At 40.6% G+C, this 13,336-nt stretch overlaps 1 protein-coding gene across 1 annotated transcript; it reads left to right on the top strand.

Annotated features, from left to right (window-relative positions):
• Positions 1–1,985: 1,985 nt before the first annotated feature.
• Positions 1,986–12,325, top strand: wdr20b (WD repeat domain 20b). The gene is made up of 4 exons (XM_042503424.1): positions 1,986–2,242; positions 6,223–6,405; positions 7,276–8,700; positions 9,451–12,325. The coding sequence occupies exons 1-4, from the start codon at positions 1,994–1,996 to the stop codon at positions 9,505–9,507; spliced, it is 1,914 nt and encodes a 637-aa protein (XP_042359358.1). The 5' UTR covers positions 1,986–1,993; the 3' UTR covers positions 9,508–12,325.
• The last annotated feature ends 1,011 nt before the right edge of the window (positions 12,326–13,336 follow it).

Raw genomic sequence — 13,336 nt, 5'->3', positions numbered from 1 at the left:
CTAAAAGAGCCACAAGAGAGGAGAATAAGGTGCAAACTCAGTATACAGTATATACTGTAGTCTGTCTGCTATCAGTTATCATAAACCCTGGATCTTCAATAGAGGGTTGTGACCCCTTGGGGGTCCTCAGAGTAATTGAATTATTGTTTGATAATTTAAAACATGTCCTAAATACACATTAATATGCTTCCAACATATTAGTACAAATAAATTCATAAAAAAAGAAAAAAAGTAGATTACAGCACAGTATTAAAACACAATGTATATACATATGAATCTGATAATAATTATTTTAATAGCTTAGTATTGTACGTACCATAAAAGAATATGTTTATAATCTGCATTTTAAGCAGCCCTACATGATATTTTAGGTCCAGTTTTATAAGCAACTCAATTTTGGGGTGGCAGTAGATCATTTGGCTTGGGAACTGGAGGGTCACCATTCAAGCCCCTCTACAGACCAAATACAGAGTGCGGATTGGCAGCTGGAGAGGGCCAGTTCGCCTCCAGGGCACTGCTGAGGTGCCTTTGAGCAAGGCAATGAACCCCCAACTGCTCATCCATGGGCAGCCCCCTCACTCTGACATCTCTCCATTTAATGCATGTGTTTAGGTCCTGTTTGTGCATGTGTGTGTGTTATCAGGCCTGTGTGTATCTATATGTATGATCAACCCTCAGGGAAAAATTAAGTATCTTATACAAAATAACTGTATGTCGTGGGAGTTCCCTGCTCTCACTTTCCTTCAGCTAAGGGTTTTTTGGCCTGAAACACATTGAAGACTCCTGCCATCAGGGTACTCAAATGTTGGACAACACAATATACAGTAAATAATATACCTTGTATATGTTAAAATACTAGAAGTCTGTAGTCCAGTCTGGGTGTCAGTGACTGTAGCTGACCAGAGGATGGCAGTGCATCACATTTGCTACAGATCTGTTATGCAATAAATGTTTCCACACTACTAGAAGCTGACTGTCAGTGTAACTGAGAAACTGTTGCAATCACTGTAAGGTGATATTTTCTGAAGGAGGGAACCAGATTCTCCATAGGTTAAATAGTTTGCTGCACTAAGTCCACACGTGTGTGAACTGAGCATTACACACGATGTTCCTGGAATTCAGAGCTATATGGTGGCAGTCTGTATGCTAGGATGTCCATGATCGGATATCCTTATTTTAACATTTTGATAACAGCAAAGTGAAGAAATTCACACCACAAAAATCCAAATAATTTACATGGTGAAATTATATAAAATCTATATACACAAATCTATATATACAAATACACAGATACTCTGCCCATGGTTGATAGCTCCACAGGATACAATATATTTGGCATGAAATAGATATTTTAAAACACATATAAACATTCATATATAATAATAATAGTGGATTTAAGCAAGAAAAAACATTAAATAGGCACAATTTATCTGTAAGGCAGGAATACTCAGTGTGTTTTGCTTGGGGGGCACTTTTGTAAGATGACAGTAGGCCAGTAGCCACATAATATACGTTAAAATATATAAATATGTTTCTAGGATTTTAGGATATTTCTCAGAATTAACATTTCTAGGATGTTTGCAGGATTTTATGATATTTCTCAGATTTTATGACATTCATAGGAACTTTTGTAGGATTTTAGGACGCTTCTGGGATATTAGAATATTTCTATGGTTTTAAGACGTTTATTGGATTTTAGGACGTTTCTAAGATTATAGGACATTTCTTGGATGTTAGGGCATTACTGGGATTTTAGGACATTTTTAGAATTGTATAACACTATGACAGATTTTAAGACATAATATTTTAAAACATTTCTCCGAATGTCAGGGTGTTTTGAAGCCTATTTTTACATTTATACACGGTTTATTTTCCTGGTTTTGTCTCACATGACTGTGTACTCTGTACGCATGGCTGCAGGACTTCTACGTTCCGACGCATGCGCCGTCGCTAACATCCGGGGCTCGGACAAGGATGAACGCCAATTTCCAAGATGGCGGCGGAGGGAGGAGGGAAGGAGATGAACGAAATTAAAACTCAATTCACCACCCGAGAAGGCGTCTACAAACTCCTCACTCACTCCGAATACAGCCGCCCGAACAGGGTGCCTTTCAACTCGCAGGGCTCCAACCCCGTCAAGGTCTCCTTCGTCAATGTGAACGACCAGTCCGGCAACGGCGACAGGATCTGTTTCAATGTGGGCCGGGAACTCTACTTTTATATCTACAAAGGCGTGAGAAAGGTAAACAATACTGACTGCAGACACCGACACCGAGCTGTCCGGTAGCTGCCCGGTGATCTGCCGTCCGTTACCGAGCTGTACCCGGACTGTCAGCCCCGTTAGCTGCTGTCATTGAAGTGCGCAGATTGTGAGGACCAGGCCATGTAGCAGACCTGGCTAAGTTAGGAGCTAATTAGCATTCTTCGCTAACGTCGCCACAGTTTGTTGTTTGTTTGTTTTTTGCCTCGGTGAGACTTGGGTCGGAAATGTTTGAGCTGTCAGTCTGTGTTAGTTTGTGACATGAGCTAAATGACACGAGCTTGTCATGTCTCGTGTTGTGTTTGTTTATGCTCCTTATGTACATGCTAAAGCTACATAACAGTGGAAAGTTGTGCTTAGTTACCAGCAGGATCAACTTTGTCTTATACATCTAACTTTATTGTTGTGTCAGTAAGGAGTGTTTTTTTTAACATATACATATATATATATTTATTTATTCGTGATGTAATGGTGAGTGCACTTCACTGTCAGGAGTCTGGATGTGATGTAATATGATCCACTGTTTGGATGAACACAGTGATGATGTCATTGCAGCAAGCCACGTTTGGGCTTGTTTAGCAGGCATGGTGACTGTGACAGGGAGTGATTGTGCTGTTTATGTCCCCGAAACAGCTACAGAATACGGTCACTAGAAAGTCTGCAGGTATTTCTCCAGTTGAGGTGCTCTCAGTAAAATAGGAGAGAAAGTTGTGTTTGGGTACAGGGTAAGCAGGGTATTTGATTTTTGATTATGCAAATATATGCATCAGTGTATCAGTTTGTAGTAGCCCCATCTGTTTTATTCTATTATTTTTTTAATGCAAGTAATCACCTGAATATGACATCATGTTTGATTCATTTTTAGGACAATTTCATATAATACAACAGTCAGTTAAGCAACAGAATGAAAACATGATATACTCTTCTTTCAATTTTCTAACTTTACAATTGTCTTGTTTCAAACACTACCAGTATTGCACCTGAATATGTACAAAGTTATGCTGCCTTACATCAGCCACCGACAAATTTCCAAAGTGTTACAGCAATCTTGTCTTAATTTTGTCTAACACCAATCTTAATGTGCCAACATAATCAGTCATGTTTAATATCATTATAAGTTTTAGTCCTGACTCATGCAAATACTAAGTTTAATGATGTGAACACTGTCAACAGTAGATAGCTGCGCTCTCTCCAGCACCAAACGCCAAACTGGGAAGATTAAGGGGACACCAGCGAGGTGCAAGAATGTGAAAAGGTCTCTGTTCTCTCGTACTGTGGAAGAAACTGGTGGAGTTGTAGAGTGAACAAACCATTTTAGTCAATAGTCAATGTTATGTCATATTTCCTTGTTGGTATAATATCTTTCACCTAAAATCTGTACTTGTGATAAATGAATAGATGTACTCAGTTCTGCATTTCTGCTCCTTTGAGTTTTCCTCAAAAACATGCATTTCCTGCTGATTTAGAAAAAGCTGTACGTTTAAAACACGTGTTTCATCTTAAAGTACACCCCTAAAAATCCCTGTGGGAAATATCGCAGTCTTTCGCATTGTAGTCATCCCTCAATTTGACAGTGCATTGATGATTGAAAAACGATATGTTGTGCAGCCATATTTTCAATTAACTGTCATGGATATTTGCATCGTGCTGTGCTATTTAAAACCCCGATCACATCCTTTGAATGCACGACGCATTTGTTTATCCATATGTCAAAAACGACACAGCAGAAGAAGTGTTGTTTACCTTGGTGATGTTCTGGCAGTTTGCCCCAAATTGTAATGAGCGCCTGTTCCCTGCAGCTCTTGATTTAACCAGCTCACTGTGACTGCATCTTCTTGTACTCCACCTTCCTTAAAATATTTCAAATTGGTCTGTTGACAAAAAAACTAAAGAAGCGTGTCTGTCTATCTGTAGATTTGAAGATCAAGTTTGCTCGGTCTCTAACATCTAAGGCTTCATTGCAGATCTGCGAGCACAGAGAATACAGAGACTATTATCTGTTAAATTAAAGTGTCATGCTGCCTCATTGTTGATGGGGATTATTGGACAAGCTGTCCACATTAGTATGTGAGCCCCACTCACTTATCTCTATACATTCAGCCCGTCATATTAACTTTAATGATGTTTTTTTGCCTTTAATTCAACTATTTGTAAAATGGTAGCCAGCAGGGGAAGCTTTGCATTATGTTGATGTAGCACTTGACATGTTTAAGTCTACCAAAGAATCAGAGCAGCCTCACTTTGACAACACGGACAGCCTTTTTAATGAAATCCCAGAAGCTTTCTATCTGCCTGCTTTTAATGAAAGTAAACAGACCACAAGAGACTTGCAGCTATAAAGCATAAAGCCATTGCAAACATCACGTTTTCACTGGTCCAACACCAGATACATTTCCTGCCAGGTTCCCAGCTCTGCTCACTAGGTCTGTTATCTTTTAACTTTTAGGCCTACTGCAGGTTTAGCTGATAGTCTTCCATTGACCTACAGTAATGAATTGTTAAGTGATGTATAGTGTCAGTTTTGGGTGTTTATTTTACACAATAAGGAGTCAAAAAAGCATGCAGGATGAAACGTTTGTCATATGGTACGCACTGGAAAACAGATTACTTCATTTTAATTTTATTAAATCTTCAAAGTGTCAGGTTTGGTTTTAACCGAGTTGTGTTGTCAGCTGCCTGTTGGACGACAAACTAAACTGTATATAGTCTGCCTGGGCTGTTCTTCCTCTCTATTTTTGGATAATGACTTTCCATGTGTCACAATTCATTACTATCATGCACCAGGAACATTGGGTTGGCACTTTGTAGACAGACACAAACAAAGAGTAGATAGCAGCCAGCAGTGCTTGAGATATTTGTCCACAGCTAGTATTTAGAGACTTTAGTTATATATTTAAAAAAATGGCTTTTTCTGAAGACTAAACATTTAATTGGTTCAATTCTGATCTGGGATAAGTTGTCCCCTGATGGTGAATGAAATAATCAAATGCAATCTTATACTTGATGTGTTTTTTTCACTGCAACTTAAAGTGACATTTCCGCCCAAAAATCCTCTTAACCTGTGGTGCTTTTTATCAATCTAGATTTGTTTTTCTGTGAGTTGCGGAGTGTTGGACATATCAGCTGTAGAGATGTCTGTCTTCTTTTAGATATAAGGGGACTAGATGGAACTCAGCTTGTGGTGTTCAAAGTGCCAAAAAAGACATTTGAAAAACTCAACAGCCATATTTCTTTCTAGAGATCATACTCTGGTTGCTGAAAATAATCCACAGACCTTTTTGTGAGCAGTTTCATGCAGGAACTAATTTCTTTCTAGCGAATCACACCCAAAAATCGGATCACCGTGCAGAAGGAAGCGTGCATCTACTGTTTCAGTTCAGCCGAAGGGGACGTCATCAGTGTTAAGATCTCGCGCTGTCACGATCAGAAGCTTTTTCCCATGAGGTGATGCACGCCTCTGTGCTGTGTGGTGATACAGTTGTCGGGTGTAGTTCAGAAGAAAGAAAATAGCTCCTACCTGGGTCATGATTTCTGGAAACAGACACTGCTGTTGACTTTTTCAAATGTATTTTTTGGCACTTTGAGCACCACAAGCCCAGTGACATCTAGTTGTATTATATTGGAGAGAAGGCAGACATCTCTACGACCAGTTTCTTCAACACTCTCACACCAAAACAATGAGAGGAAGAGGGAAAATATGTATTTTTGATTTGGGGATGACCTGTCCCAAATAGATTTTCAGTCTTCTATACCAAAAATCTTTGGAAAAAAGCTGTAAGATAAACAGAAGTGATGTGTTGTGGAGTGAATTATTAAAGGTCACCTTAGAGGAAATTTCTATGACTGAAATTTAGTTTATATAAACAAAGTAAATAGAGGCCAAGTCAAGTGTCTGTCACAATCAGAGCTGTTTCTGAGCAGGGTCAAAACAGCTGATTTGTGTGTATTTCTCTTTGTTCTAGGCTGCCGATCTTAGTAAGCCCATAGACAAGCGGATATACAAAGGAACGCAGCCCACGTGTCATGACTTCAACCCCATCACAGCCACAGCGGAGAGCGTCTCCCTGCTGGTGGGCTTCTCAGCCGGCCAGGTGCAGCTCATCGACCCAATCAAGAAGGAAACCAGCAAACTCTTCAATGAAGAGGTCAGTTCAACTTAAAGACAGTGGAGACAACATTTAGAGCCTGTGTATAACTGGTATTAAGCCTTTATTTAAAATGGATACAACTGTATTTAATTGTGAGTCTGCACACGGTGATCTACACCACCCTGAGTTCCAACGGTCATGGAAAACCTGGAAATTTGATGTGTGTTATAAATGAAATAACATTAAGGTAACATAACAGCGAATTTATTTTCTGTAGCTGACGACGGAATATAGCTTCGATATGCATCAGTGTGTGACAAAGTTTGGATTTGTTACTGTTTTATTTGTTCATCACAAAAGATTCTTGATTTTCTCGCTGCATTTAATCTCTCCCTTCACGAGGCACGTCAAATCGTTTTTAAAGCACTTTTGGCTCAGGGGAGGGGCATACAACTTTAAATGCCTGTATTTTGTATAGATTTTACTGATGATTTCTAAAGAAGTCTTAAATATTTTTGCTTTTTTTTAAAAAAAAAATTTGGGGACGTGATTTTCTTTTGTATTTGATTTTTTGATTTTTTCGTCTTGTAAGAAAACATGTTTGAAAAGCATGCTTTCTTTAAAACCTGAAAATTTCAAATTTCTGAAAGTCGTTGAACACATCCTTGAGGATGCTAAAAATTATGTTCTAATAGTTAAAAGCTTACATGTGTGAAAAATACTGTGCAAGTGCAAACTTCCATGAAATGGGGGCGTTTTGGGTGATTGTTTAATCTTTTATTCAAAGCTGTCCACTTCTGATCGGATCACGCGAGATGCGTGTTAATACCAGGTATAAACAGGCTGTTAGTATCAGTTTTCCACTGTTGTAGTATTGCTACAGGCTGACCACTCTTTGTTTTCTCTGTTTCTTTGTCCTCCCTTCAGAGACTTATAGATAAGTCACGGGTAACGTGTGTACGATGGGTTCCCGGTTCAGAGAGCTTGTTCCTGGTGGCTCACTCCAGCGGCAGCATGTATTTGTACAACGTGGAAAACACCTGCGGCACCACGGCGCCTCACTACCAGCTCCTCAAGCAGGGTGAAAACTATGCTGTGCATACCTGCAAGAGCAAGTCGGCTCGCAACCCGTTACTGCGCTGGACAGTGGGTGAAGGGGCGCTCAATGAGTTCGCCTTCTCCCCAGACGGCAAGTTCCTGGCTTGTGCGAGCCAGGACGGCTTCCTTCGGGTGTTTGGCTTTGACGCCGCAGAGCTCCACGGGACAATGAAGAGCTACTTCGGTGGCTTACTGTGCGTGTGCTGGAGCCCGGATGGACGATATATCGTGGCGGGAGGGGAGGACGACTTGGTGACGGTGTGGTCGTTTTCGGACTGCAGGGTGATCGCACGGGGACATGGTCACAAGTCGTGGGTGAGTGTGGTGGCTTTTGATCACTGTACCACCAGCGTGGAGGACGGGGACCCCCCTGCTGAGTTCAGTGGTAGCGACGAGGAGTTTCACGAGCAGATTCACTTTGGCGCGGGCAGAGACAGAGCGAACAGCGCTCACTCTCGGCTCTCTAAGAGAAACTCTACAGACAGTCGGCCTGTTAGTGTGACCTACAGATTTGGCTCAGTGGGCCAGGACACCCAGCTGTGTCTGTGGGACCTAACGGAGGACATTCTCTTCCCTCATCTCCCTTTGTCCCGCACTAGGACTCACACTAATGTTATGAGTGCCACAAGCCCTCCAGCTACTGGACAAACTACGACTACTTCGACTACTACGACTACTACTACTGCTACTGCTACTACTACTACTACTGTATCCACCACTAATCCCACCAACGGTAAAGACAATGGGAGCAATAGTAGCACCAGTGGCAACCCAGCTAACTCCCTCCCCAGCACGCTGCCGCGGTCCAACAGCTTGCCACACTCCTCCAACCCGACAGGGGGCAACACGCCCAACAGCCACACGGGCAACAGCAGCAGCACCAAGGGCAACAGCATCATCGACAGCGCTTTCATCGCCACTGGCGTCAGCAAGTTCGCAACGCTGTCGCTGCACGACTCGCGCAAGGAGCGCCACGAGAAGGACCACAAGCGAAACCACAGCATGGGCCACATCAGCAGCAAGAGCAGCGACAAGCTCAACCAGCTCAGCTCGTCGCGGACGGCGAAAGCGGAGGCGGCTAAGACTCTAGGCACGACGCTGTGCCCGCGCATGGAAGACGTGCCGCTGCTCGAGCCGCTGGTGTGCAAGAAGATCGCGCACGAGAGACTCACTGTGTTAATCTTCCTTGAGGACTGTCTGGTAACAGCCTGTCAGGAGGGTTTCGTTTGCACATGGGCTAGGCCGGGGAAAGTGGTGAGTGACAGGCCTCACGAGGATACTGTCATGTGACACCTCTTAACTTTTGCATTTTCTCGCTGAATTCAGACGCAGTTAACGCCGCTGTGTGCAGGTTTTTTCAAGATTTACACTCAGCATTTTCATGGTTAATAGCACATCTTTTCCCAACAGTAAACCTCATGGCCTCACTAAAGAGTGCCCCAGGGATGACGTTTTTCTGTAGGCCAACCCGGAAGCTAACATCGCCCTGGTTCTCTCGTCAAAAGGCCGGTGGGATTTTTCCATTAGATTTTGCAGAAAATCAGCTCTGCGGTAAAAATACATTTATTATACTTAGCAAGCGATGTCCTGATCCAATCTCAAACATCGGATTAAGGTCGATCAAGGCATTTTTTTGATGAATCAGGATCAGGAATATTTAGTTATACTAAAAAACATAAAAAACGTATTTCTAAAAACACCACAAACAAAGCTCACAGCAACATATTGCATAACTTTGACAGCATTGCACAGCCTGTTGATTAATCAATTAAATTTCACACATTAAATTAAATTCTTATTGACTGATTAATTGATTGTCGATCAATTGTTATCATCCCTACTAAAAAAAAAACAAACCATTGCCTTTGAGATGAGGGAACCGGAGGTGCTGAAATGCTGACAGATTCCTGGGTTTTAGGACTCATTCCTGGGCTTCTCTGTTCTGCCTCTTTTGATGCATTCACTGTTGTTTGTTATCAATGTGTGTTATCTGTCTCTCCACAGGGACTGCTATCATCTCAAAACAACCCAGCCAACTCCCCCAGTGGAACAGTAGTATAGCCCCAGTGCTGGTGCTGCTAATGACAGCTCCATGCAACAGAGACGGGGGGGATGACCAAGGCCAAGGCCCCTGCAGCAGCTTCTTCACACACTGTCACACACCACATGACCTCCAGTGTCACCTTCATTCTCGTCACTACAACTACCCCAGATGCTCTCTTTGTGTGTAGTCACCGACGTTTGGCCAAGCCAGGGTTAGAAACTTGACGCCCCTTTTGTGCGGGGGTTAAATAACAAAGGGTGCTATTGGAAGTAAGATGGCAAGCTTTAAATCGTCCAGGAGGTTTATGAGAGGCATCGACTGGTTCACATTTCCATCTTGTCTAGTCTGAATATAACAAACTCGAGTACCCAATCCTTTGTGCCTGTAGATCTGTAAAGACTAGATGCCTCAACGTTTTCGTCTGGGTTGTAATTCAGATGTTTTTCCCCCATATTTTGTTTTTTCACACATAAAGGGAATAAGAAGAGGGATTGTTTCAGAGCAGCAACGCAAAGTCTCTTTTCATTTTTCACTTCCTGGGCGATTCTCCTGCTCAAGAGAGCTTTTTACTTCCTGTACAAATATTTTAAAGGAATAGTTCAGATTTTTCAAACTGGGGTTGTATGAGGTTGTTTTCCATAGTCGGTGTGTTAACATGCACAGTGCAACATGGAAGATGAAGCTGCGTTTCCATCAAAAGATTTTGGTGTAGTACCTTTGGAAACAAAAGTAACACAAACGAACAGATACCTACACACTAGATCTGTTTAGCGTTTCCTGCCTGTGGGCGAGGTTGTTGTCACCAGCGGCTTCGCCCAGCAGCAGTGGGTGTATTTCCTTGTTCTCCGGTGATTCAAGTGAAGTTTGCACCCTGTTTGTCTTCCACAGAACAGGACTGCAGGCTGGAGTTAGAGTCAACTGGATATCTAAAAATAGCAGATCCAAGCACTGACTCAGTGTCAGGTAAGAGCAGGGGTTTAGTGTTGCCGGTACGCATAAGAACGAATTTCTTTTATACGCTTAAAGGTCCACTCATTACTAAAAGTGAATGTCATCTAAGAGAGATAATAAAAATAAATGCAATAATAACAATAATAATAATATATTATTATTATTTTATTGGTCCTTAAAAAGTCATGGAATAGTTTTGAAATATTGTATAAAAAAAAATAAAACCGATTTCTGATGTGAAGCTGAAGCTGTTACATCGCTCTCTTCAAAGCCAGACTCCATTGAGAAAAACGATAATTTAACATCTGTGAACACAGGAGCTTCTGGTCTGCTGCTGCCTCGATCAGTTATTTTGTTTGTGTTATTGTGTGACTTAAGTGTTTAAAAGGGTCAGTTCAGATTCACCAAAATCACACAATAACACAAACTAACTTACTAAATGAAGCAGCAGTACACCAGCAGCTCTTGTATTCAGTAAGATAAAATTACTGTTTTGCTAAATGGAGTCTGGTGTCTTTGAAACTGAAGGAGATTATGGCTTTCCTTGTAGAATATATCAATACAGTGTACAAGATTTTTTTTTTTTTTTAAAGCTGGGACTTCTTTTAAGTAGCTAAAATATGTTTTCTTGCCAGCCCCCATCCACAGCAGTACATTACTTCGCTTCTGCGTCAGACTCCATCCTGCTTCTCCAAACTGAGAGCGTACCGACTGACATAAACTGCTTGTAATACACTGACTGTGGATAATTACCTTGTACAATTCCACTTCAAGAAAACTGAACTATCCCTTTAATTAGTGGTATCACACTTTAAAGTGTATTTGCACAGATTTTGTTTTTTTTTCCCATTTTGAATTCATGGTGGTGGACACACAAGCAAAAGACAGCTTTGGAAGCACTTGGGGAAACGGCTCATTATTGCCCTCTGTCTCAACGCTGGATGCTGCAATCATAGTTTTTTATATGGAAAAAAAATTGTTTGCACTTAATAGTTTGTTAGAGGAGAATGGCTTTACATTTTTGGAGTGTGTAAGGACTCCTTGACAAGGTTGAAATATAAATAGAATTAAAAGAAAAAAAAACCTTTGTATCTATTGAACATTTATTTTAATATTGTTTCAGATGACATGGGCTCTGTATTATATGTAAATATTGTACTTCAATGATTTATGGGTGAAATGATCATTATTACCTTAGATCCTCATTTCAGAAAATAGTGATATTTCTAATACAGAAGATCTATACCTAATATTAAAAATGATTCTTGAATATGCAGGTGTTTTTTTTCTGTTGTACATAAAGAGAATTCAGGTGTATTTTTATTAATGAAACATTTGGTATAGGAGACGTCTATAAAATCCTCTTATCTAACAGGTAGTGCTGAATGCTAGCTCGCCTGTTGCTGCAGATTTACTTTTTAGGCAGGTAGGCGCAGACGCAGCGGCCTCGTTCAGCCATCACTCCGAGCTCAGGTAAACCACAGGAAGACTAACGCTGGCATAGTTCCCCTCACTAGTCCCCATCCATCAACATGTGTGTGAATTCACTTTAACTAACAAATAAGACTGACTACATGTTCTGCAGATGGGGCTGTCCTGTTTCTGTGAGTAATAATTTACTGAACTGATGCTGAACTTGTGAACAAACACTTTTGACACTGTGTTGAATACCGACTGACTTGACGTCAGCACTTGATGATGGTGTAAGTGCTTGAGGTGAGCGTGTTTTTACCCACATAGGAAGACTGAGGATATTAACAGTGGGAGCCTTTTTCCTCCATGTGACACCTATTAAAAACAGCTTTGACATATTACATGTTCCATTTGTGTCGTTTTATTAAGTGTGCATACTCACCGCATGAATCGATGTCTTCATGTAGCTCCGTCTTCATTATATGCTTCCCTCCACAGGAGGTCAGAGGTCAGCACGCAACATGCATTTATTAGTATTCTGCTGACAGACAACAAAACACTGATTCAAATCCCTCTACTGGCATTTATGTAGCTCAGCCAGTGTGTGCCAGCATTTAAACCTTTCACCTGTGATTGTATAACATCAAGCTGAAATGAAAGAAAGGTCATAGGTCAGTGATGGTGTTTAAAGCGCCAGATTTTGGTGTCGGTTTTAGTGCAGTGAATGGGGGGGCGGCAAATCTCACTTTCACCCATCGTGTCCTTGCACTCTCAACGTCGAAGGGAAAATCCTTCCATCAGATTAACCCTTTGAAACCTGATCAATTTGTGTTGATTTCTTTAAAAAATTTGAAAACGGCAATCAAAAACTAAATTTTGACCAAAATTAACAAGAAATTACGTCAAAGTTACAAGATGATTGACCTGTAAAAAAAAAAAAAAAGTTAAATTAATTTTGGCTTAAAATTTAACATGAAATTAGTATGGGTTACAAGAAAAATACCTGAAAATAAGCAAAAACAAACACAAGAACAATACAAAAAAAAATGAAGTTAATTTTAGCTCCAAAAATAACATAAAATTGGTAAAAGTTACAAGAATATTACCCAAAAATAAGCAAAAACAAATGTGAAATTAATTTTGGCTCCAAAGTTAACAAGAAATTACCCAAAAATAAGCAAAAAATACAGAACAAACAAACAATATGAAACAAAAATAAAGTTTAAAAAAAAGAAGAAATTAATAAAGGTTACAAGAAAATGAACAAACACAAAAATAACCCTGAGAAAGTGCTGAAGATACATATATATTGTCATGTAACATAAATTCAAATAAGTGATTTTAAGAATCATAAAGTTGGTTTTGTGGATAATTCTCTGATGACACACTCACCCCTCAAATCATTCAGGTCATTTCGGTGTCATTGAGGGACATTCTTTGCAAAGTTGCCCATTAGCACTTCATCCATATTTTTGAAGGAAT

This window comes from Plectropomus leopardus, chromosome 16 (genome assembly GCF_008729295.1).
Source record: "Plectropomus leopardus isolate mb chromosome 16, YSFRI_Pleo_2.0, whole genome shotgun sequence".
NCBI classification, from domain to species: Eukaryota; Metazoa; Chordata; class Actinopteri; order Perciformes; family Serranidae; genus Plectropomus; species Plectropomus leopardus.
Note: the sequence above shows the minus strand (reverse complement) of the source record. Positions and strands in the feature narration are given on the sequence as shown.

Coding starts and splice junctions, on each gene's coding strand:
- wdr20b (XM_042503424.1), top strand. CDS start 1,994: ATGGCGGCGGAGGGAGGAGGGAAGGAGATGAACGAAATTAAAACTCAA. Junction 2,243..6,222: donor TCTACAAAGGCGTGAGAAAG/GTAAACAATACT, acceptor TCTTTGTTCTAG/GCTGCCGATCTTAGTAAGCC. Junction 6,406..7,275: donor GCAAACTCTTCAATGAAGAG/GTCAGTTCAACT, acceptor TCCTCCCTTCAG/AGACTTATAGATAAGTCACG.